This window comes from Genypterus blacodes, unplaced genomic scaffold, assembly GCF_046128005.1.
Source record: "Genypterus blacodes isolate CSIRO-AG114 ecotype Tasmania unplaced genomic scaffold, CSIRO-AGI_Gbla_v1 ptg000028l_1, whole genome shotgun sequence".
Taxonomy (NCBI): domain Eukaryota; kingdom Metazoa; phylum Chordata; class Actinopteri; order Ophidiiformes; family Ophidiidae; genus Genypterus; species Genypterus blacodes.
The window spans coordinates 960,634-985,067 of NW_027466841.1; the positions used below are offsets into that span (position 1 = coordinate 960,634).

The 24,434-nt window shown below is 48.8% G+C and overlaps 2 protein-coding genes across 2 annotated transcripts in view; one reads left to right on the forward strand and one right to left on the reverse strand.

The window, feature by feature from the left end:
- The first annotated feature begins 273 nt into the window (after window positions 1–273).
- Window positions 274–7,871, forward strand: tubg1 (tubulin, gamma 1). The gene is made up of 11 exons (XM_076144299.1): window positions 274–426; window positions 783–895; window positions 1,463–1,630; window positions 2,152–2,220; window positions 3,366–3,445; window positions 3,538–3,664; window positions 4,839–4,925; window positions 5,259–5,408; window positions 5,914–6,066; window positions 6,163–6,324; window positions 6,663–7,871. Exons 1-11 carry the CDS (start codon window positions 378–380, stop codon window positions 6,858–6,860), a joined length of 1,356 nt encoding a protein of 451 aa, XP_076000414.1. The 5' UTR covers window positions 274–377; the 3' UTR covers window positions 6,861–7,871.
- Window positions 7,872–8,253: 382 nt separating this feature from the next.
- plekhh3 (pleckstrin homology, MyTH4 and FERM domain containing H3) overlaps window positions 8,254–24,434 on the reverse strand; it is a 30,551-nt gene continuing 14,370 nt past the window's right edge. Inside the window, exons 4-13 of the mRNA XM_076143990.1 lie at window positions 21,926–22,108; window positions 20,541–20,698; window positions 18,388–18,511; window positions 17,427–17,724; window positions 14,620–14,827; window positions 14,362–14,489; window positions 13,301–13,421; window positions 12,480–12,968; window positions 12,179–12,370; window positions 8,254–10,527 (exon numbers count right to left, since the gene is read on the reverse strand). Coding sequence (XP_076000105.1) covers window positions 10,357–10,527; window positions 12,179–12,370; window positions 12,480–12,968; window positions 13,301–13,421; window positions 14,362–14,489; window positions 14,620–14,827; window positions 17,427–17,724; window positions 18,388–18,511; window positions 20,541–20,698; window positions 21,926–22,108 — 2,072 coding nt within the window. The 3' untranslated portion in view covers window positions 8,254–10,356. The remainder of the gene's footprint in view (window positions 10,528–12,178; window positions 12,371–12,479; window positions 12,969–13,300; window positions 13,422–14,361; window positions 14,490–14,619; window positions 14,828–17,426; window positions 17,725–18,387; window positions 18,512–20,540; window positions 20,699–21,925; window positions 22,109–24,434) is intronic.

Consider the following 24,434-nt stretch of genomic DNA (forward strand, 5'->3'; position numbering starts at 1 on the left):
ATAAAAATGTATGTACAGTATGTTTTAAAATGGGTATCCATTTTGTTCCTTGTGGTTTGACTTCTATCTATTGTTGTTTTGACAGTGTCGACAAATTTGGTTTCAAACGTTAATCATATGAACTTGGTCCCTAACACAAATTCAATCGTATTTGAACGCATCCGTTGTCCAGGGAAACGAGAGTTTGAGCGTTATTGGTAAATTGTACCGGCTTGACGCTCCGCCAATCACAATCCACCTGTCCCGGCACGCGCCTATGACGCTGTAGTTACGTCCAAGCGGGAACGATCAGGTCCAGGGTGCCGCGCGCACTGAGTTGCAGTTTGTGTTTTCCTCTTGTTTAAGCTAGCTAAACACGGAGCAGCTAAAGAGGAAACATGCCGCGGGAAATAATAACACTTCAGTTGGGACAATGTGGAAACCAAAGTAAGTGTTTGGGTTGCTAAACACCAGAACTCCGGCAAATATTGAGCTAACAAAGTGGCTAATGTGGCTACCCATATCGGTTAGCCGAACTGTCCCATTCTTCCATTTCGTTAGCGTATTTGCTAAGAGGTCTCACTAAGACCTATATGGATAATAAACACCGTCAGTGTCAATGTTATTGTTTCAAGGCCAACTATTAATAGATGCTTCCGTTATTAATAACACGGCTAACGTTATGCCTTGAGTAACGTGTTTACGGTCTGGCTAACGTGCTTAAACGTGGCCCCGCATCTGACAGGGTGACGCTCCGCTAACTCGCTCCTTTCTCTCTCTCTCTCTCTCTCTCCTCTTTGTAGTTGGCTTTGAGTTTTGGAAGCAGCTGTGTGCGGAGCATGGCATCAGCCCGGAGGGGATCGTAGAGGAGTTCGCCACCGAAGGCACCGATAGAAAGGATGTGTTCTTCTATCAGGTAATCACAGCAACCATGTCTGATTTAGTCCATCTGCGGTATTCCATAGCAATACTCGTGTAATTATTTATATATTACAATGTTGTTTGTGTAAGTGTAAATAAGATACGATAAAGTCAACTGGTCTACACAATATGTTCAAATTCCTGCTTTCCTGAAGTGCAACGACATTTTGTGCCACTAGATGGAGTAGTTGTAGTTAAAATCGAAGGAGCGTCGCCTACTGCCGTGTAGACCCCAACAGACCTCAACGTCAAATTCAATTAATTGTCTGTCGGGAGCAATATTTAGCAAGTGAAACCAAACTGTAGAGATCATGGCTGTAAAAGGAGACACGCACAATCAGGTTACATTACAACTTTGACATTTAGACAATAGAAGCTACACTCTTGTTTGTTCTGAATACTACGTTCGCAAACTATTGCCGATCCTTTAATGTGCTCTTGGTGCAGATGAGATGAATTTGATATGTAAAGTCAGTGGAGTCCCTGTTATCGTTTGTTTCTTACCTTTATAGTTTCGTGTGGTTTCAAATACTGACCTCTAGTTTTCCATATAACCCTGCAGGCTGATGATGAGCATTACATCCCCCGTGCAGTTCTGCTGGATCTGGAGCCCAGAGTGATCCACTCCATCCTCAACTCCCCTTATGCCAACCTGTACAACCCAGAGAACATCTACCTGTCAGAGCACGGCGGAGGTGCTGGGAACAACTGGGCTAGTGGCTATTCACAGGTGAGCTTTGCACTGACTTCTTTGTCAATTTCCAATTGTAAAGTCACAGCTAGATGCACTCGCTGGATGTTCTTTTTGACATGCTTCTCTTAAAGTTAGAGCCACAGGGAAAGATTCAATGTTCAGCCCTGTCAACCAGGGTTTGTACCTTTTTGTGTTCAGTAGAATGAAGCAGTGGATCGGTGGGGACATGTAGGCCGGCAAGCAAGCAGCATAAGCTTACTCAGAAAAGACAAAATAAAGTCTGACGATGTAAAGAAATGTATCTAATGGTATTCATTAAGATGAAGGCCAAATGCCAAATAGCCCTATCAAAACCAAAGTCTCAACCTAAACAATGGTTTCTATACTGAAAGGATGATTTAGAAAAGGGGTAGCCAATATCCAAAACAATAATAATTATAACAGATATTAAAATACAGCTCCCTTCTTCCATAAACTTAAATATTGCTCAGTCTAAAAGGACATGCTGCAGTCTGTAAAGTTCACTGTCTAAACGTCTACACTGTCATTTTTTCCAGGGTGAGAAAATCCATGAGGACATCTTTGACATCATCGACCGGGAGGCAGATGGCAGCGACAGTTTGGAGGCGAGTGTTCATTTAAGACATGCTGACTGTCCCCGATGTTGAGTTTGGTCCCCACTGAAGCACGATGCAATTCACCAAATGCCTTTAAAGGAAGCGTAACGTCGCCGCTTCCTGCAATAATCTAGTTTACAAATTGGCAATGACCTTCTGAACCTCAGTTTCGAATTGATTTACTACAACATTTTTCCCACCCCCGAGTCCGAAATTCCACTAAGATAGGTCACTGCTAGTGGGGCTGCAACCAAAAAGTGTGAAATTACACAAAGTATTAGAAATGTGGTTTGTAGTGAATTTCGAGGTCTGCTCGCTCACTAAAGACGACGCTCGGGTGACTATGATGCTCTTCAATGTAGCTGCTGCTGCTGCTCGTTATCTTCTGGCTCCTCGCTGACACTGTAACTGTCCACCGCGGCTTTTAATGGCAAATGAGAAAAGGAGCCACATTGTGTTTGTTTAATTGGGCCATTCCTGATGGTGCTCAAACACGACTTCACCCAGTTTTACACGTTGGTATCTTTGCTGTGGCAGGAAAACAGGCCTCCTTTGAGCACAGAAATGAGCGACTTGATAGAAACGACACGTTCAACGGGTGCCAGCACTTGTCATCATAAAACCAGCAAAACCCCAGCCTCGCCTCAGTATTATTCCTAGACTCCTTTTTTGTAAATTTTCTTCGACTGCCAGCCGCCCATAAAATAACACTCGCATTTCCCCTCTGAGGTCTGCAATTTCTGTAAGTCATTCACATTATGACCCCCACATTATTATTTAGCGAGCGCACTCATGTGTGCACTGGATAGGAAGGTGGGCAGAGCCGCCGCGTGCGTGTGTGCGTTGGCAGGGTGTGGCGTGTGGAGCGTCTGGTGATAATAGCCGGGCGAGTGCAGAAAGCAGGTATTACAGGGCTGCGTTAGGGGGAGAGGGAGCCCATTTGTGAGGTGGGGCTGCACTCCCATTTATATAACTGCCTACGGAGAGAGAGGCAGGTTTCTTTCTTTCTTTCTTTTTTTTTTTCCCCTTCACCCACACACATTTAGCATTCTGCACCAGGGGCATGTGTGTGCAGCGAGCTCAACACACACGTGGCACATGTTGAAGCTGTAAATTTTGAACTGCGCGTAATGAGTGACTCTTTGTTGTTTTAGGGTTTTGTTTTGTGTCATTCCATCGCCGGGGGAACAGGCTCCGGGCTGGGATCCTACCTGCTGGAGAAACTCAACGACAGGTCAACAAACGCCATTGACGTTTGCATAAAACAAACTTGTATTTTTCAGGCATTTGTTTGTTTATAATGCGCGTGTTGTTTCTGAACTCCAGGTACCCGAAGAAGCTGGTGCAGACGTACTCCGTCTTTCCTAACCAGGACGAGATGAGCGACGTGGTCGTCCAGCCGTACAACTCGCTGCTCACGCTGAAGCGGCTCACCCAGAACGCAGACTGCGTGGTGGGTGTGATGCTCGTAAACGGCTGTTGATTGAACTTGTTGGTCTGTTCCAACAGATACACGCGACGCTGTCTCACCGCCGCATCAACACATAATCACCTAATCACATTTATGCCTCTGAGCCCCGTTTCTCTGTCAGTCACCGCGTCGAAACCCCAAGCAAACCGGGCCAAAGACATTTGTCCACTTTTCCTGTGGATCAAATTAAGCCAGTGCAACCCCTCCTCTCCAACAGGAAACACAATTATTTTACTGGGAACAGAGTCAAATTCCTAGTAAAATGACGCTGTGATGTCAGACTCTTAAATGAATTTGACTCGAGAGCGCTCTGACGTAAATTAGGTGTAGTAGACATGTCGGGCCGTATTAAGACAAATGGCACATGAATACGCTCTAATAGGTGTCACAGGTTTGTAATTACACCCTGTTGTCACATTGCCATGTAAAAGCCCACAGTTTTCTTTAAACAGTTGCTTGCATGACACTGGACAAGTTAAGACAGGACCGGTTTTTAATAACAGACTTTCACCACAGTTGTTTTCTTACGCACACAAATTGTTAGGCTTTAAATCATCAGAGTGATGTCGTGATGCACTTTGAGTCGTACGTGACAGCGACCTACATAGCCACACATTTGAAACTCCGCCTTTCTGTAGTTGTATAAGAGATGTAATCTAAGGTTTTTTTGTGTCCCAACATTTGCCTTTTTACGCTCTTGTCAGGCTGTTGCTTGTGTAACCGGCTAATCTGGAGGCAAACTGCAACACCAGCAGTGAGGCATAACAAATGTAAAAGTCATTAAATCTCAGTCTTGAATTGGTGATTGTATTACCGAGATGTTCTGTCTAATGGCGTTTCCTGGCTAATACCTACTTCCTCCAGGGGCTTGCGTAAGGCCCTCATGTTGATTCAATTAGCCAGCCAGCTAATAGAATCTGCCCAAGAATCGCGCCCCTGTTTCAACCGTACAGTGCATCTTTTATATTCAGTCTTCCTCGCAGCGTTGTGCGCGCCGCGTCGCTTCTTAAGAGCTCCCTCCTCCGCTTCATTACAAGATAACCATTCACTCCGTCTCTACCGCCACAATCCGTCACCTGAATGTAAATGAAAGGGTGAACGTCACTTCTGGTTTTCTTTAAATGTGTCTGATCGGCCTTGTGTGTGTGTGTGACAGGTGGTGCTGGATAACACGGCGCTGAATCGCATAGCCACAGACCGGCTGCACATCCAGAATCCGTCCTTTTCCCAGATCAATCAGCTGGTGAGTGAGCGTGGGCGCCTGCCGATGCACCTGGTTACAGCCATCGAGTGAGTCAGTCAGTCAGTCAGTCAGTCAGCAGGTTTGGCAGAAAGTTCTTGATAAATGTCTGTCTGTATTTGAACAAAGGCAAATGTCAACAGGCGGCTCTGTGGACATGTCGCCGACTGCAGAAATTACGAGATTTACAAACTAGTTTGGCGAGTCAGTTGCACGTCAGACTGGATTTCAGCTCCCTCAGCGTGTGTGATGGTTCTTAATGGTATGTCTGCGTGCCTGCAGCTGCTTTTGCACTCTTCTCCAACCTGTCGTCTAATTGAACCCTTAAACTCACAGGTTTCCACCATCATGTCTGCCAGCACCACAACCCTGCGCTACCCCGGCTACATGAACAACGACCTCATCGGCCTGATCGCATCCCTGATCCCCACGCCCCGCCTCCACTTCCTAATGACCGGGTACACACCGCTCACAACTGACCAGTCGGTGAGTCGCCTTCTGTGGCTGCATTTAGTGCGATCGGTGTGACGCAGCGGCGGCCCGATCCAAACAGTGAACTCTCTCTAAGAGCTCTGAGCCGACCCAACGCACCAGAATGATAACGATGTTTGACTGATAAGGAAGTTTGGCTGTTCAACAGGCAGTGAATTTGTCAGGGAAAATGTATCACAATCATCATGTCATGGTCTCAAAGGAAATCATTTTGATTTGGATCAGAGATTTGGCTTTTCCCCCAAACAAAAAGGACCAACTAAGACTTTGGAGCCTCCATTTGATCTCTTCCCATGTTGGTCTCTCAGCACATGGCCCAGCTACTTCATGGCAGAAGGGTTTCATCTTTTACTACGAACAAAACCTGGACGTAAAAATAAAGGGAAGTGCAGACGGGTGAATTAGAAAAGATGAATCGTACACCCACGTTACGATGGAAAGTATTGTTGAGCTCAGCAGGAACCGACTCGAGCGAATGAATCACCGTACTGTGTCTCAGGTTGCGAGTGTGAGGAAAACCACAGTGTTGGACGTGATGAGGAGGCTCCTGCAGCCCAAGAACGTCATGGTGTCCACAGGAAGAGACAGACAGACCAACCACTGCTACATCGCCATCCTCAACATCATCCAGGGAGAGGTCGACCCCACACAGGTATGCAAGTGTGTGTGTGGTGCAAAACTATTATTTGTCACGCTGCCGCGTCTTTCTTGGAAAAGTAGGGTTTCAACCTGTTTCTGCTGCTTCCAGGTACACAAAAGCCTCCAAAGAATTCGGGAACGCAAACTGGCCAATTTCATTCCCTGGGGTCCGGCCAGCATCCAGGTGGCCTTGTCCAGGAAGTCCCCTTACCTGCCCTCCGCCCACCGGGTCAGCGGCCTGATGATGGCCAACCACACCAGCATCTCCTCCGTAAGTCGTCACCTCAGTCTGTTAGGGCACATTTGATTGCGGTTAGCATTCACATACAGTCGACCCCAAACGGACCTGTGTCTGTGTTTGCTCTGAGCACACGCTGAAGGATAGGAATCGCTGTAACATTCAACCTAAGCTGCTGTCAAACCAGAAATGTGCAGACTTTAAATGTTTTCAGGCCTTGAGTCCTGCGTCGCCAGCAAGTAAATAAAGAATGGATATAGGTTGAACTTTGTCAAATGTATCAAACACACAAAAGACAACAGGAGAAAGTTCTCACCTTTCAGAGTTTGTGTCCTGAGCGTTCTCCTGTTCCTTCCCTTGATGTCCCACAGCTGTTCGAGCGGACGTGCCGGCAGTATGACAAACTGCGTAAGCGTGAGGCCTTCCTGGAGCAGTTCCGCAAAGAGGACATATTCAAGGACAACTTTGACGAGCTGGACAACTCCAGAGAAGTGGTCCAGCAGCTGGTAGACGAGTACAGCGCGGCCACGCGACCCGACTACATCTCCTGGGGCACGCAGGAACAGTGAACACCTTTATCCCATAACTCACATGAAAGCGAGTCGGCATGCGTGCTGAGCTGGTTTCTTCTAACTCACCTTTCATCCCCTCGCTCTTCTACATGACACTTTCCCCACATGTAGACATCCCATAATAGATATTTGACTGTACTATCTTACCTGTACAACTTATTTATTGGCTCGCTATAGCTTGGAATGGTAACTTCCTGTTTAACTAAGAAGCAGCAGCAGCAGTAATTTTAACATCAGAAGATAAAACGGTAAAAATTAAACTAGTTTTGGTTTGGAAGTCCCTGAAGATTTCTCAGCCCACTTTGTTTAAACCTGTCTTGCCCCAGTAGTGAAAGTTCATTCATCTTCTGTCTTCCCTGTAAATACGTGCAGAAGCATCCACATCTGTATTTCTCTTCTTGTACACAAAGCTTCCATAAAAACGGTAACAAAGGTAACTGCATTTCTTTCTCCCCAATTCTGCTTTTCCCTCGTTACCAGTTTCTCCCTTTGTTAAAACAAACCTGTTGCCTTGATTTGCTCTATTTTTATGCCGAGTACGACACTTAAGTTGCATGTGTAGTTCTATGACATAAATGCTCTTCTGGATTAATACAATTGGGGTGAACAGATATGTGGGGCGTGGTGCGACGACTCAATTTATACAACACCAGATAATAACGGGGCTGTCACATTAAATAAGATGTATCGCTGGATTACAACAGCTGAACATGCTGAACGTGCCCGAGGAGAACTCAGGTTGGACCCCAGCCAATAACTGGTGGCGGTAAATACTTGTCAGACAAACTCTTGTTGTCATTCAAATAGCAACGGCGCTCGTGTTGCCTACAACAGAGAAACGGTGTGTGTGTGTACAAGAACAAGTTTAACACTTCACCTTAATTCCTGTCGGTGCACCTTCCCAAGAGTTCCTCTGTATTTGTGTCATCTTAATGTATATAGTGGCTTATGTTGCTTTTGTTTGTTGGACCTGTTTAAAAAATGAAAAATAAACGCATTTTCTAATTCTTTGTGTGTGAAGGTTGTTTTGATGCACAGTAGCTGAACCCTGGCTGCACAATAGTGAAACACCATTTTCCACCTCACCTGATTCTCCGCTGTGTTCTGGTGGCTGTTTGTCTAACTCAGTTAAGGCTCATTAGCAGGGGGGAACGTAGAGGCACTTACCAAACGCTGCTCACACAACTGTTGTTTTGCTCTAGAGAGCCTACGGGGGAGGTAGATTCACTGCACTGCTGGCGCCAAGCTGCAGCCTTTTTTACAAAGTGGCCCTGGCTAAAAACAATAGCCTTGGAATACTGCTTCACTGGGTCAGGCAGGGGAAAACACATTTTCTGGAACAGATAAGTGGGCGGAGTCTGAACTGCAATACTATAGACTAAATACAGGGTAAAATGGTGCTGTTTTTTATTAATTACATACAGTATTTATAGTCCTTATTGCACTTCCAAGTTAGTTAAAAATAAACAATAGTGCAATTAACTATACACACATTACATAAAAAGGTACCATGCAGCTTACAAACAAGCTTAATACAAAGCAACAACATCCGCAGTTGGATTTTTTCTCTCCTTTCTTTCTCCCATTTCTTACATGTAGCTTGGAGCTGCCTGCAGCTGAAAAAGCAAAAGGCCTGAGTTTGGGCAGGAGACGGGGCCGACTGGTCGAGGCCCTGGCAGAAGAGGACGCCCGAGTCCAGGCTGGTTATCACGTACGGCGTGTGCAGCGAGCCCCTAATGATCATCTGCTGCCATAAAATAAGACGTACGACGTACACAGCTGAGGATGTCTTCGTATTCATCAGAAATCATTAAATGTTAAACAAAAATGAACAACAACAAACACTTAAAATTGGGGGAATCTGTCTGTTTTGGGGGAAATTTGCCAAAAAGAAGCTTTAAAAAAAATATCTTTGGTCCGTGCTGAAATCTATGACTTGGCAAAGCTTTGGCTTCACAAGGAAACTGGAACGCCCCAAACAGCCATCACAGGGGCACTGTGACACTTCCCTGCACACTGAGAGCTACACAGGATTTACTCCACTGCTTGAAAGAACATTTAAAAAAAAGAAAAAAACCTTTCATAGCTCCGATCGGTTAAAGAAAACCAAACAATGCACCCAAGGTCTGAATTTAAGACATAAAAAAAAGCACACGAAAGAGGGGAAACAGCATAAATAAAAGAGCACCGTGGGTTCGATTAGAAAGGTTTTTAAATAGCAGAGAAGCGACGGGATCTGCACAGTCGGATCTGTGTGCTACTGTGATGCTGCTTGGCTCAATTTCCTCCTGAATACATCCCATAATAAACAGAAGCACCTGCTCGTTTCTTTTTTTAGTTCCGTTAGGATAATAGATCACAGGTGCGTATAGATATTTGAATTACTTAATCAGCCAAGATGTGACGATTCATGTCGGGGATGTACAGCCAAGACGAGCAGCACAACAAAACGGCCAATCAGAGCATCTGTTCATGTTATAGGAAAAAAAAAAGAAAAAGCCACCAAATCTTTAACTTTCTGTGAAACAATTAACCACTTTCCAAACAGACACACACAGGCGCACACACACACACACACACACGGGCCGACTAAACTGGTGATCCCAGAGTTAAGAGTCTATATGGCCGCGGCAGCCAAAGTGACTTGAGCTGCAGAGTTCAACATCTGTTTCCAGTTCCAAGTTCACATGGACTCCCTGCATCAACAGTTCCAGGTAATGGAAGCCTGGCTGGGACCTTATGAAAACCCACCGTTTCTGATGAACGTGTCAGCATAAAGGCGTGTGACTGACTGAGTGATTGAGTGTGTGTGTGTGTGTGTGTGTGTGTATGTATGTATGTATGTGTGAGGAGAGAGATCCAAAAAAGGTCTGTGTGTGTGTGTGTGTGTGTGTGCCGAATGTTCTCACCACTATTCCAGCAGTGCATGAGGGACGACTGCATTCTAGGAAAGGCAATGCAAATATGGCACACGTCAACACCGCCCCAGCTCTGTGGAGGGAGAACCACCTAACTTGTGTCGCTTCCCCCCGCCGTGGCGCGGCTCCCACCAATGTCTCGCATTGTGGAGGAGAGGGGGGGGGAAATAAGGAGGGGGGGGGGGAGGGGTAGGGAGGGTAACAGAGGTGGTTGCGTGACAGGATGAGGGGTGTGGGGGGGTGTGTGACACCTCATCAGCGACCGCATTGGTTTCTGTGGGTTTCTGGCCTCACTTGCAAAACAGAACCCCCTTCCCTTCCCTTCCCTTCCCTTCCCCCCCGCCCCTGCCCCCACCCCCCTCCTGCTCCTTCGCCCAGATCCTTCAGCTGGAAAGCTCGGCGAGGGTTTATTTTCACGGATGGGGAGCGAAAACAGCCCTCTCTTTGTTTTGGCTGCCGTGCCGTTCCCAGCGGAGGAGGCGAGGGGTCCTGAGGGCCGAGCCGCTCCGGCCTCTTTGGGGCTGTGTGGAGGAGGACAGTGGGAGGTGGAGGCGGCGTCCGGATACGGGTTACTGTCACACGGGGTGCGAGGGCAGTTCCAGGAGGGTGGGGGTGGGCATGGCGGGCAGGTGGTGGAAGCCCACCTCTGTGCTCTCTGCCACAGTGATGTCGGCGTCCTCCACTCTCCCACGTTGGCCATGGATGGCACTAAAATAAGCATTCATCAGCTGCATGATCTCAGTAAGCTGTGAGAGAAAGAGGGAGAGAGAGAGAGAGAGAGAGAGAGAGAGGTCATATTGGTGGCAGTCACAGTGTCTGTCTGGCACTGTCACAGGAGGGTGGAGAAGGATGATGTCACCCAGCTGTGGGAACAAACTGGATCCTCCAGAAGCCAAAGATGATGTTCTTTGGCACATTATGGAGAACACACACACACACACACACACACACACACACACACACACACACACACACACACACACACACACACACACACACACACACACACACACACACACACACACACACACACACACACACACACACACACACACACACACACACACACACACACACACACACACACACACACACACACACACACACACACACACACACACACACACACACACACACACACACACACACAATATTTCGTGAGATGCTTTCTTATCGCTTTGTCATGTCTGGTTGAGCAGCTGAGAGAGAGAGAGAGACAGAGAGAGCAAGACAGAGAAAGGGCACTGCTGAGTCGTCCATCCTTGGTAGACATGACCGCCAATTCACCATATGCCACACTGACCATCACCCTGACTGAACGTGCCAGCGCTAGCCTCAGCGCGTGTGCGTGCGTGTGTGTGTGTGTGTGATCACTGGCTCAAACACTCTCCAGCTCTGACTGTAACCCTTTGAATCAGCAGCTAATCTGGCCCTGGCACCATCACCGCCCCCCTGCATGTCGGCGCTCTGACTCCGGGCCCAGGTTCCTCTAAAGCCGGCACATTCAGGACGGAGCTATGCGAGGATTTCACTTCATTAAAGTCGGGGCCTTTTTTCGGAGTTGCCCAGCAATTTGCCTGTTTGCTGCACCAATAAATAAATACAAGCCACTTTTGTGCCCCGTGAGAGATCACAGAGGGCTTTTTTGTTCCGAGTGGGAAGATGCGAGCAAATCTACTCAGTGAAAGGCAAGATTTGTTCTCTGCTGAGAAATATGAACATCTGGGTTTCTGAGAAATGTTTTGCCTAATATTTCAATCTGACCACAGCAATAAAACTCACCCCCACTGGCATTTAATGGCAGGAAGTTGGACTTTTGGTGGTCAGCATCAAATTGGACAGCCGGAGCAGGTTGTGTGCTCTCTTTTTAGACTAAATTAACGAGTGTTTTCAAAGTGGGTCAGAGCTGGGGCTGGGGTTGGTGTGTGTGTGTGGGAGGGGGGGTGGGGGTATCATGGGCAGACAGCATGCTTCTTTCACTGACTGTGCAGAACGCAACGCGATGATGAGGACGATTGACTCTTTACTCTCAGACTGGAGCGTGAACACGGAGGAGATTGCACGCAGCGAAACTCAATAAAGAGTGAGCGCCGACTTTCCAGCCCCTTTTAAACCTCACAATGTGATCTCAGTCTCCCGATGGTATCTGGATAATGAGATCTGATGATACTTGCATTTACACACTGCATCAGCGCGCTTTCTCCTCCTCTGGACTCCTGCACTGTGATCTGATCTCAGCAGGTGGTATACAAGCTTACTACTTACTCCATGTATGATCTTCATATATAAAATAGCTAGTAACTGTTTGTTTGTGCTTTGATTTCCACATTGCAGGTGCATGTGTTCATTTATGTCCAGTGACAAGACAAAACATTGGGCCTGAGCCGCTCACTGTACCTTGGAGGTTTCAAACAGCAGATCTCGATCCCCAGCTGTGATCTTGAAGGTGTTGCTGTCCGACACGCCATAGGAGCAGATCTGTCCGTAAGGGAAGGACTCCAGGGCCTCCGCCTCGCCCTGCCGATACAGAGACACTGATGTAGCAGCTACACCCAGCCACAGCTTCTGGGAAAAATTCCCTGTCGAACTCTGGGGAGAGGAGGGAAAGAGGGGGAAATGTTAGGATTTATCTTCCGTTTGCCTGTTGAGATTTGCTGATCATCATCATCATCATCATCATCATCATCGCTTTACTCACAATATAAAAGTCCACTTCATAGAGAGTGCATCCAAAGCCTGACCACTGGCGTGCAATAGTGAGGTAGGCAGCCATACTGTCCCTGCAGCTGTATCCAGCCAGGCCTTTCCAGCGATCTAAGATGGTGCCCATCACCACCGCCGCCTCCTCCTTCAGCCGACTGCGCAGGCGCAAGTCGTTCTCCACCTTTTGCTTGTGCGCCGCCGTCGCCGTGTGACTCCATAGCGTCCCAGCCAGAAGACCCGAGGGGAAGCGTTGCGTCGGCGGGCAGCCCTGCGCCGCCAGCTGGCAGGCGGGCAGAGCTTGGGGCACAGAGAGGGACATGAGGACCCGAGCCTCCAACATGTGACCTGGGAAAAGTTCATCCAGAGGTGGAGAGGGGGCGTGCGTGCTGAAGTCTCCCATCAGACACTGAAGCCTCAGGGCAGCCAGGGCCTGGAGGTCCTCTTCGCAGGCGGGCAGCTGGCCACGCACCACCATCTCATGGCACTGCAGCACAAAGGCAGAGAGAAGGTGCGAGCTGTCAGTAATGGCCTCCCTCCAATCAGCACTTCATTCTACCCCACCCTGTTTTATTTTGTCCCCGGAGTCTTTTATAGGAGTCCTCAGTAAAAATGTGGCTAATGAATCCAGTGCTGGCTGCCTTTTGCCCTCTGTGCAAGGCAGCCAGTGCTCTTACTCATTCTGTTAATGTTACCATTGCAACCTGCAAGACATTAACCACTGACATAATAATGCAATGAAATATGAAGGAATGAGTCACAGCAGGACATTAGATGATGATGAGGAGGAGGAGGGTCGTTCCCAGTCTGCTTCCGTACCTGCTCGAAGAGGAAGAGATACTCGATGCTGTCCACCGATATGCTGTCTGCGTCCAGCAGGCAGTAGAGCTTGAAACAGAGCTTCCACGGGGAGTTTGGCTCCGACTCTTTGGTGGAGAAGCTGCGCAAGAGGACAGAAACAGTCAGAGACGAGCCACCAAACTGGATTATGTGTAGGCAGATATGCAGAAAGATAATATAGTATAAACATATTTTATACTAGGCCTATTAAGGAATAAACTGACAAATTAAATATGAATAAATATTTGTCTTTATCTGAGTTTAGCTGCCATGTAGTAAAGATACTGTTAATTATCCAGCTTGTGTTGATTTTTGCCACATTTCAATAATAAAATATGAGCGATTCTTGCCAACAGTCTCTATTATTCATTATAAACCAACAGTGGTCCATTTATTGTGATGAAATTGTTACAAATACTGATTTTGTCCGCCATTTTTCAGCTCTAGAAAGGAGGAATAGTGAACCAAACTGACGTGAAACTGTACATGTGGCCTCTTGCGCCCTGAGGTTAATATGTTGAGGAGAATTGCATCACTCTGTGTTGGAAGTGTTGTTTATTAACTGAGTAGTTTGCTGGGTTTTTGTTCACTCCGCCACTCGTCGCCGTGACGGCCACGCCTCTTAAAATAACACCGATCCTTTCATTCTCGCTCGATGCCTTATCGTTACGTTTCAGACTTTGCCTTGTACAAGCAAATGACATCAGCGTCACCTTGGCGATCCGGCGGCGTGGTGAGCTGCTGATAGACGCGGTGACACGAGACCCAGCAGGAGTGTCACGTTTGACCAACAACACCAAACATGGGCACAAGTTATCAAGGATACTGGATAATGTTCAGCAGTGGCGGAGCGGGAGTCGTGCAGATAAACACGCAATCCGCCACTCTGCTCGCATTCTTCTGACTACTGACAAATAGCTGAGATTCCTGGCAGATGATGCTGTTTTCACAGCGCGTCTGCTCGCCTTTTGTCCTGTCTGACTTCCTCGGTTGTGTCTGGTCTGATTTACAGTGTGATGGGCGACGTTCGTGTCTCAAACCTGGTCAGGATGTCTGCGACGAGCGCGCCGCCCGCCACCGGCTGCTCCCACAGCGCGTTCTGCTCGTACAGCGCGAAGGTGTTCTTGCTGTCGTGCAGGCCGAGCCTCTCCTGCATCCTCCGCACCACCTGGGGAGCCACATGAGGACAGCGGAAGGGGGGGGAGGGGGTTATTTCAGGTGACGAGCGTGTCTGAGCGGCCTGTGGAAACATCAGAACAAACAGACTGAGAGGGTTTAACACAGGAGGGCACCCAGACCTCATTGGCGGTGGTGTGCGAGCTGATGTAGAGCTGGCAGGAGCCGGGTCCAGGGTAGTGCACGGAGCAAAGCATCTCCTGCCTGCTCATCAGCATCTGGATCTCCTCCCAGGATGGCACGCGCTCACGGCACTTGGTCTTCTCCAGGGCCTCGCTGATGAATGACGCATAGTTATCCATCTCAGACTCAGGGCTCTGGCTCTGGATCCTGCAGGGAAACGGCGGAGAGAGAGACGTCAGATGTGAAACGAATGCGTATGGACACGTTACCCAACATGTCTGCCAGCCAAATGAAAATAATCCATACGTAAAAGGGAAAGTTTGAGTATGTGGGCGATGTTAATACGGTGTCAGAGTCTGTAAAGTGTTATGCTGTGATTACGGACTTTGCGTCATCCTTTTGATTTCGGCGGCGTTCTTTATTTTCTTTGGGCTGGCAATACGAGAAAGTCAATGAGGCGAGGAATGACAAATGTTCGCACTTTAAGCTCTTAGAGACTTAAAAGTCTCCACATCCCTTAATCCTTCAAAGAAAAAGGAAAAAGGCAAAGAAAACATGTTTGACTTTGGGCAGCGCAAGGAACAGGAAAAGATGTTTCCGCTCACGTGAACCCCAGTGACCCGCCGCTTCCTCCCAGCGGAGCATCAAGGAGTGTTAAGTAGGTGTGTGTGTGCATGTGTGTGTGTGTGTGCGTGCGTGTGCGTGTGCGTGTGCGCGTGTGTGTGTGTGTGACATCGTTTCCAAAGCGAAACGCGATGGGTGACAACACTCCGACCGAAGCTTCGGAAACCTTCGCCGCGCTCCAGATCGAGAGCGAGAGAGCGAAAGGTGTGAAATACAACCTGTCGGGGGCGACGGCGTGAGCTCAGCCTTGTGTCAACACAAACGGGGAAAATAGGAAGGAAATAATTATGCACTGATGTTCGTCCCAAAATACACAGAACCGGAGGAAAGTGAAGGAGGCCTGAGAGACGCACTGAGGCCCCGTCTCCCCCCTCCACTGTCTCTCATGACTCCAGGGCCACAGGGTGGGTTTTGTCCAGCTGAAACATAATTAGGAATGTTCCGCTGAACCTATGTGATCCTTCCTATACTCTCTCTCTCTCTATTTACCCCTCTCTGCTCCTTCCTCCTCCTCCTCTGCTTTCTTTCTACTGGCCCGTTCCCTCTCTTGACAGCAGACATTCCCCTCGGGCTTTCTCAGGGCAATGGGAGAGAGGGGGGGGGGATTCTGGGCCCACTGCCCAGCTCCAGCCCCCCTCCCCGAGCTTTGCCCAGCTGCGGCCTCTGCACACACACACACACACAGAGCGAGGGTGTGCGTGAGAGCGGCGGCGAGGTCGTAGGAAAGCAACACACGCGGCACACAAGTCCCACCGAGTTACAACCCCTCCCTACCCCATCCCAGCCTCTCGCATGCGACCGCGCCATTACTGCAGACGTATACATAGAAAGCCAAGCGGAGGCTGGACTGGCGCTGCATAGCGTGGGAGAGAGAGAATCTGCGAGACGGGGAGATTAGCACTGTTAATATATCTTAGATTAGCGTGGCTGACAGAGGGGCTAATTCAGACCCCGACCATCCAGAACCTAGCACGCTGGATCTGTCTGCTGGAGCACGCTAACAATGTAAAGGCATATCACGCTACTATATCTAAACTGGTGGTTGGCGGTGACTGGCGCCTGCTTGCTGTCTGGGCCGTCTGGTCGCCGCGTTTCCCTGCTACTGCATTCAGCGCTACCGCTTCACCTCTGGCTTCCTCCCGCGTCAGCGCCCCCCCGATATAGCCAGAGAGTCCTGGTCTGACAGGTGGGCCTCTCTACTCACAACACCCCGAGAGGCAAAGCGGGTATAAATTGCGCTTTGAGTGATGTTTAACATGCAAACTGTAGATTTTCCACCTGTTGTGCAAATCTGCAAGTGGAACAAATCCTGTGTGCTTGAGTTGTAACGAGCAGTAAGAGAGGGTGTGAGCCGGTTTTCAATCAGTCAGCAGAGTGTGTTTACGCTCAATCCAAAATGAATAAATCCATGTTGATTCTGGTGAATTCACCATTGGATCATTTGTGCCGTCACATAACGAGCTGATTCCAGTTTCGGTGATGGAGTTTGGATCATTATGTGGCAATGTAAGGAAATCTGTGTGTGTGTGTGTGTGTGTGTGTGTGTGTGTGTGTGTGTGTGTGTGTGTGTGTGTGTGTGTGTGTGTGTGTGTGTGTGTGTGTGTGTGTGTGTGTGTGTGTGTGTGTGTGTGTGTGTGTGTGTGTGTGACATCGGCATTCTTTCGCCTTAAACCTTCTGTAAACTCATGGATCATTTACATGTACTTTTCCCTTTTTTTGGAATGAACCCCCACCTATGGATGGTGCCGATTGGGGCGGTGGTGCTGTGGGACCCAGCTGGAGGGGCTACAGAGAGAACCTGGCTCTCCATCTGTTTCATCCTGGTGCCACCCATGCACGGATTGTTTACATGTTTGAGTAAATTCACTCACGCCTAATCTGTCACTTAAGCTAAAATACACAGATACATAGACCAAGACGCAGGTTTGTGCCAATTTCCATCTGAATATTGTGTTTAGTTATTGGCTTTAATCAAATTAGATGAATCAAATGGGACGATCTAATGTGGATGTAAACATTCTTAATGATTTTTGTCATATGGAAACCTCAAATGTTGTTGCTTTCCACCACTGAATTGCTCAAACAGACGTTGCCAAATGATGTAAAGTCATAATCATGGTGCTCAGCTTACACACACACACACACTGCTCATAACGCGTCCTGACTCTACGTCTGATCTCACCTCTTGAGGTGGAATCGCAGGTACTTGAGCACGGTGGCGCCGGGCAGGAAGGTGCAGCTCATGCAGGTGAGGAGCTGCCAGTAGCGCAGGTGGGCGGCGGTGTGCGGCGCCGGCGTGTAGCTGGTCTGCTTCACCAGCTGGCAGTAGACCTCGTCACGGAGCGGCCGCAGGTCCAGGCAGGTCTGCAGGACGCCCTGGATGATGGGCACCGGCTCCCTCGCTGACTCCAGCTGCTGCAGGCAGTTGAAGAGCTTCACCGCCTCCTCGCGCACCGAGCCGTAGCCTTTCCCGCTGTGGTCTGAGTGGAGGAGGAGGAGGAGGAGGAGGAGGAGGAGGAAGATGAGGAGGGACCTTAACACATCTGGACTGCTTTGCTCTCCCACATATTTGACCCGAGAGAAGCGGTGGCCATCTTAATGTTGTAGTATTCACTTTGAGAGGCGAGTGAAGGCAGAATCATACAACTGAAAGCTGCTGAATACATTTACTAGAACTATCTTTTAAAAATGTCACTGATATTACTCGGATCTTCTCCTTCATTTGTGTTCTGCATTGTGTTCTTATGTTTGATCGTCTTAATCAAACAGTGACAGCGGGAGTGTGTATGGTTTTTATTGACCTGTGCTGCATTAAACTGAGCCTAATCACGCCCCTCAGCACTGTAATCACTGTGATTATGCTGCTGCTTGTTTTCACTCAGTGCTTCAACAGTAGATACAGAAAGCAAAGAGGACGTCAGTTAGCACATTTACATCTAAACTAAATGTTAATGTAGACAACAACTCACAGCAGCCTGGATGAGCTCTTTGTCATCGAGCTGGAGCATTATAGGGTGTTTGTGTTATTGCGCAACCACTTTGCCACCTCAGTTTTCAAAAGTATTAAAGAAACAGTGCTTCTATTTGCACGTCGTCCATATGACATCTGCATCATCTACAACATGTGCAGCTCAACCACTCACATGTGTGCTCCAGGCTGCCGTAGGGGAAGGGCAGCAAGGGGGCGTACAGGGGTCCCTGGGTGTACTTCAGGATGGGGTTATGCTGGTAGATGTGCTCCACCACCTCAGGGTTGAACTTGTTCTCCTATAGGACATCAGAGATGATAACATCAAGAGACATTAACTTCCATATGCCTTCAATATGCCCTCCGTGTGTGTGTGTGTGTGTGTGTGTGTGTGTGTGTGTGTGTGTGTGTGTGTGTGTGTGTGTGTGTGTGTGTGTGTGTGTGTGTGTGTCTCAGGGGTAACCGGGGTCAATCTGACCGGGGGTCAGGGATTCAGCTCTGGGAACTTTCAAAAGAAGCAGAAGGTCAAGTGATGACCCAAGCAAAGCGCACAAGCATGACTGACACGTTATATTTTATGCCATGGTGTCAATGAGTTTAGTGTGCTTGTGTGTTTGTGTGTTTCTGTGAGGGTAGATGCCTTCCAGCGCTACAGATGGCGTCCGCGCTGCTGCCCTCCAGCACCTGTTGCTCATTAGTAACCTTGCCACCGCGCCGCTCGGCTTCTCTCCTGCCTCCTGCCCCACATCCCAGCCAGCGGCCTCTCTCTCCCCAGCTGCAGATGGAGCTCTTTCCCCCTCCTTTAGTGGGGCAAAGTTGACACATTCTTCCAGGAGGTGCACGCTGGTGACAGGCTCGTCTGTTTTGAAGCTGTGAGAATGAGACGTTGCCCATGTGAACCACGTGGAACGCGGGTTCCAGCGCGGCAACATCCCACACAATGATCATACACAAGCGCGTACATGGTTCAGGCCCATAAATTGTGTCAAATTCGCTTTGGTCCTCGCCTGTCACAGCCGCTCAACCGCACGCATTTAAGAAACTGTGCGGACCGTGGATCTGTGTGGTGGAGAGACGATCGAACCGTCCAATCACTAAATCTCCTTCCTCAAATCTTCTCTTCATGCTTCTCAAGTTCACACATGGCCTCCGGCTGTGGGCCAAGGCTGGAAAAACCGCAATCCCTGCTCTCCCTTGTGTCTGCAGCTGGGACATGAATCTACGCTCAAAGATAAGCGAGCGCACAAAGGCTCCTCTGTTCCTTCCCCTCTTTCATTCTACACCACCAGTTGTCCTCCGTCCCAGCCTCACTCTGGAGAGGGAATCTGGGAAGCCTATTTGAGAGAGAGCGTATGTGTGTGTAAAGTTTTGCGAGACTGGTTAAGAGAGGAGAAGAAGAAGAAGAAGAAGAAGCAGCAGGGCCTCATCTACCTCCAGTCTGGCCCCTGTTGGTGGAACAGACGGGGGCAGACGGAGGCCAGCAGATTAACCACTTTCTGTGAGATTAGAGGCCCTCGTTGGGAGATTACAGGGGCTGCTTATCTGGACCCCGCCGCTTCACGCCGAGACGTCCACCCCGCCTCCACCCCTGCTGCCCAGTCGCCCCCCTCGCCTGACCCCAGGGCAGACTGATGCAAGACAAGTCGGCCGTCTGCTCAATGAGATTCCGGCACGTTGTGTTCTCTAGCAACCGCGGGTCTAAAAATAAGGCCTCGCCTGATGAACACACGGCGAACTTGGTCCGTCCGTGTGTGTGTGTGTGTGTGTGTGTGTGTGTGTGTGTGTGTGTGTGTGTGTGTGTGTGTGTGTGTGTGTGTGTGTGTGTGTGTGTGTGTGTGTGTGTGTGTGTGTGTGTGTGTAAAGGCAAAATTGAAAAACAAAAAGAGGAAGAGGCCCAAATTTAAACAGAGGGCACATGTTGTAATACTGAGAACAGTACACACACACAAACACACCTAATTTTCAGAATTCTCAAATACTGTGAATAACTTTATCACGAAAGGTCGTCCGTGCTTCGCGAAAGGTCGCCGGTTTGATCGTTGACCTGTGTGTGTCACACTGTGTCCCGCTACGGCGAGTTAAAATGAGGTAATTCAAAGAAAGGAGCGCAGAGGAAACTTTGGACTCCCAGTTCAATGAGCCCACACGGTTTCCATGGTAACAGAGCTGGGGGGGAAAAAATCCTGTGCCGCCCTGTGCTGTTTATGTTTGGCGCCTCTTATCTAAGGTGGTTTGGCGCCAATGCTGTGTACGTTTGAGTGTGTGTGTGTGTGTGTGTGTGTGTGTGTGTGTGTGTGTGTGTGTGTCTGTGTGTGTTGACTGTCACACCTCGATGTCGCGGATCAGGAGCTGAGTCGGCGTTTCCACCGGCGCTTTGGTATCGATGACTTTCTGGATGGCACATGCCCAGTGCACGGCCTCGTTGAAGTGCTTGGTGTAGAGGCGGTAGCAGTGCTTCCTCCCGTACACAGTGATGCTCCAGTAGCCTGACAGACAGAAGCACACACACACACGGCGGTCAGTCTGACTGGCGCTACCTTTTTACCTAAAAAGGGGGAATGGGAACAGTGAAGGCTACACATCAGACGTCCCATTCCTTCTGCCATTGCTCCTTTTCCTTCACTTCCTCCGTCATCACAGAGGATCAAAGGTCAGACTCAGACTGCGCCAACACCCAACAAGAACAATCCCTCTGCAGATGACTAAGGGCACAAGTGTTAAAACCCCTCGGCGAGTCTCAACAGAAACAACCTGTGATAAAAGTGTTACATAGCACGCTTCCTTCTTCTGCAGAGGAAGTATTAGACATACATACTGTCATCGGGCTTTCCTGTTACGTGACTTGGCATGATTCCTGCACGAATAGGGTCTAACAACGCTAAATGAAGTGGTTTGATTGAGATATTGACGTGGCGGCCCCGGATAAGAATGCTGAATATCACCCACAATGCTGCAGAAACATCGTCAGTGACCTATTTGTTTGGATGCTACTGAGAATCATTACATTTGGTTCAATCGCTGGCAAAGGGTTAACAGAACCCTGCACACCGATAAGGAACTAGTATGTCATGGGAATCAGAAACACAGAGGAAGTAACTGTATCGTACCATTCTTATGTGACAGGAACACATGGCTATTCAGTAGTGAAACAAAAGCACACTTCTGTCCAGAAAAGTCCCTCTGCATATTAACTTACATGCACTATATTTGGGTTTGTGTCTGTACAATGGTTTGGACATTTTAAAGTGGTTTTTCGGTGAAGTCTCAAGGGCAGAATCCTCCCCGTCGTCTGAGTGGCACAGACAGGGCAGCGTGTTTGAGTAACACCGAGACTCAGAACGGACGAGTCATCCCCGCGTCTCTTCCTGTGCACTTTCCTCTTTATTCTCTCCGTCTCTTGTTTCAGTCTCGGTAGTCCCTTTCATCCCCCTTCCTCCCCCTTTGATTGCTTAAATGTGAGGTTTTTCTAGACGAACCTTTGGGAAAAAACACAGCTGGGGTTTCCCAAACTTACTCAGAAACTCAACACTCTTAGGGAGGCAAAGAGGACCACAAGCTCTCTCTCTCCCTGTCTTCAGTCTCCGAAAACCCCAAAACAACTTGCCTTTGAAACGATTTAATCACGGCACCACATTAGGTCTCTACAGGCTTTACAGGCGTGTATACATGAACACGAGTCACTGTGTGTCGGCCCGTCTGTGCGTCTCGCTCACCCGTCTCCTTGTAGGTCTGCTTATCTGGCCAGATGACGGAGCAGAGGTTGGTGAGGACCAGCGTTCCCAGTCTGCGGGCTCCTTTCTCTGGGCCGCTGTAGTAGTCCAGGGAGTCCTGACTCAGCACGAACCAGTACCGGCGCTGCTTGATCCAGCTGCCGCGTACCTCCCGCAACAGCCACCCTGCAAATGAGCACACATAAAGTCTATATGACAACGGGAATGTGCAAAAATCTGGTGTCAGTCGTTTTTATCTAAAACTAATAAGTCTGGAGCTACTAGACCAGTGCTGCTCCAGACTCAGTGCTCAGTTTAAACACACACACACACACACACACACACACACACACACACACACACACACACACACACACACACACACACACACACACACACACACACACACACACACACACACACACACACACACACACACACACACACACACACACACACACACACACACACACACACAGAGAGAGAGAGAGAGAGAGAGAGAGAGACAGATAAGCCCGATGTTGCCCACAGACAGAGACACAGGTGGGATAAAGGTCCCTGGTACGATTCCTGGTAAACGGTCGCACCACCTGGACCAGGATACACTCTGGCAGGCTGCAGTTGGACTGGCAGGGTCCATGTGTGTGTAAGTGGTTTGTGTGAGCATATTTGTGTGTGGCTTTATAGCAACAATTAGGCCGTGTACCTTCAAGCTTCCAACCCTGTGAAAGCGGGTATGACGCCAAGCCAGCATCACGGCTTCCTCTGTGGTGAGCAAGCTGCCTGCCACCTGTCAGCCAGCGCTCACTTCGCCTGCGTCTTCCGGCCCTCTGCCCTGTCACTCTCTCCTTATGTTTACTTTCATCCCCCCCCCCCATTTTGCCTCTATTCCCATATTCGTCTTCACCTCAAAGTGGTTTTTCCCAGGCAGCTTCATGGCTTAAAACCTCCACTGCATCCGTTACTCCAAAATAAGGAGACAGAGGGAGAGAGAGGGGGTGGGGGGGGTTACGGCTCTGCCTCTGGCTATGTTTCCCGTTATGAATGTGTCCATATGATATAAGTGGGAGGCCTAAACCCACCATAAACCCTCCTAATATAGCCCAAAGCAAAACCCCTGGAGGTACTTAACACCACATCAGAGGGAAGCAGCATCAAAACACAATGTGAGATGGATAAATAAAACCCATGAGGTAAGACGGGCTGAACTTGCTGACAGACTGAATGTGGGATGGAGGAGAGACACAGAGACAAGGGCATGTGTGCTCCATCGACGCCCCGACACAGACACAGACACAGGATGTCTGCAGAGTCGATTCTTTATGGGAACTTTTAGCCGGTGAGATAAGAAAAAGTAAGAGACAGAAAGACAGAGAAGGAGCAGCAGAGTCCTGCGACCCCCTGCATACCCCTCCCATGCTCCTCCATCTGGATCCCATCTCTCTTGCCTGCTAATGTCTCCCCCGAGGGCCACGGCTCGCCCTTAATTTGTTTCATTTGTGACCTCCGACCCCCCGAGCGCCCTGCCCCCTCAAACACAGATTGAGCAAACAATCTCTCTCTGTGCATTTCCATCTTCTTACTGCAGGTCTGCTGTCACTCAGCTGAACGCAACACGCCTGTTCCGTGGAAGAAGCAACACTTTGGACAAAAACGCATACATACAGCATTTCGGAGATAGATTACGCAACATCCTCACGTTTCACTCCGAAGTTTGATTCTAAACTGTGTCTATGAAACCTGCCGGGTTAAAACAGTCCTGCAGGCCAACAACTGCTTATATTTAACCAAAGGATTCAGGAGCGTCACTAAAATTAAAGCATTACACTGCAGGTAAACAATCCCCCTTTTCTACGCTGGTGTCAGCTCATGAAGCCACGGCTAAAAGTGGCTCCGGTTCACTTGCACAAACAAAAACAAAAGTCCGACATAAATTATCGCGACGACAGCATGTATTAATATTGTGTTGACTGATGTGTGTAAAGCTATATTTGGCATATCATTAGTAGCAGAAACAGACATCAGATATAATAGGAATGAAAACAAAGACGTATCAGACGTCTGAGGGGCTTTGGTGGCGCATGAGAGCATCGGGATCATGTGAGGAGCTGTTCGTTTTAACAGTAAATCAACAAAGATATGTCAATACACCAATGTCAATATCTGTCTGGATTGCCACGCCGTGCCTGTGGGCTTCAGAATTCATCCTCCAACCCCGTTAGGCCTCACGCTGCAGTGATAGTGGCCTATTTTAGTTCGCAACATTCACCCCCCCGTCGCCTCGGGCCATCCTGATGACAAAACCCCGCCAAACAAGAGGAAAGGCCCTAATGGAGGCGTTCTGGAAACATATCCACCACACAGAGAGACAGGGAGGTGGATTATCTGATGCCTGGAGGAGACCGGCTGTTGTGGCGGCTGGAGTAATGTAGGTGGGTGTGATGGTGAAGTTGAAGCCCTAAGCGACGATGTAAGCATTGGGCCGGCGGGAAGAAGCTGTAATCTGTGTTAG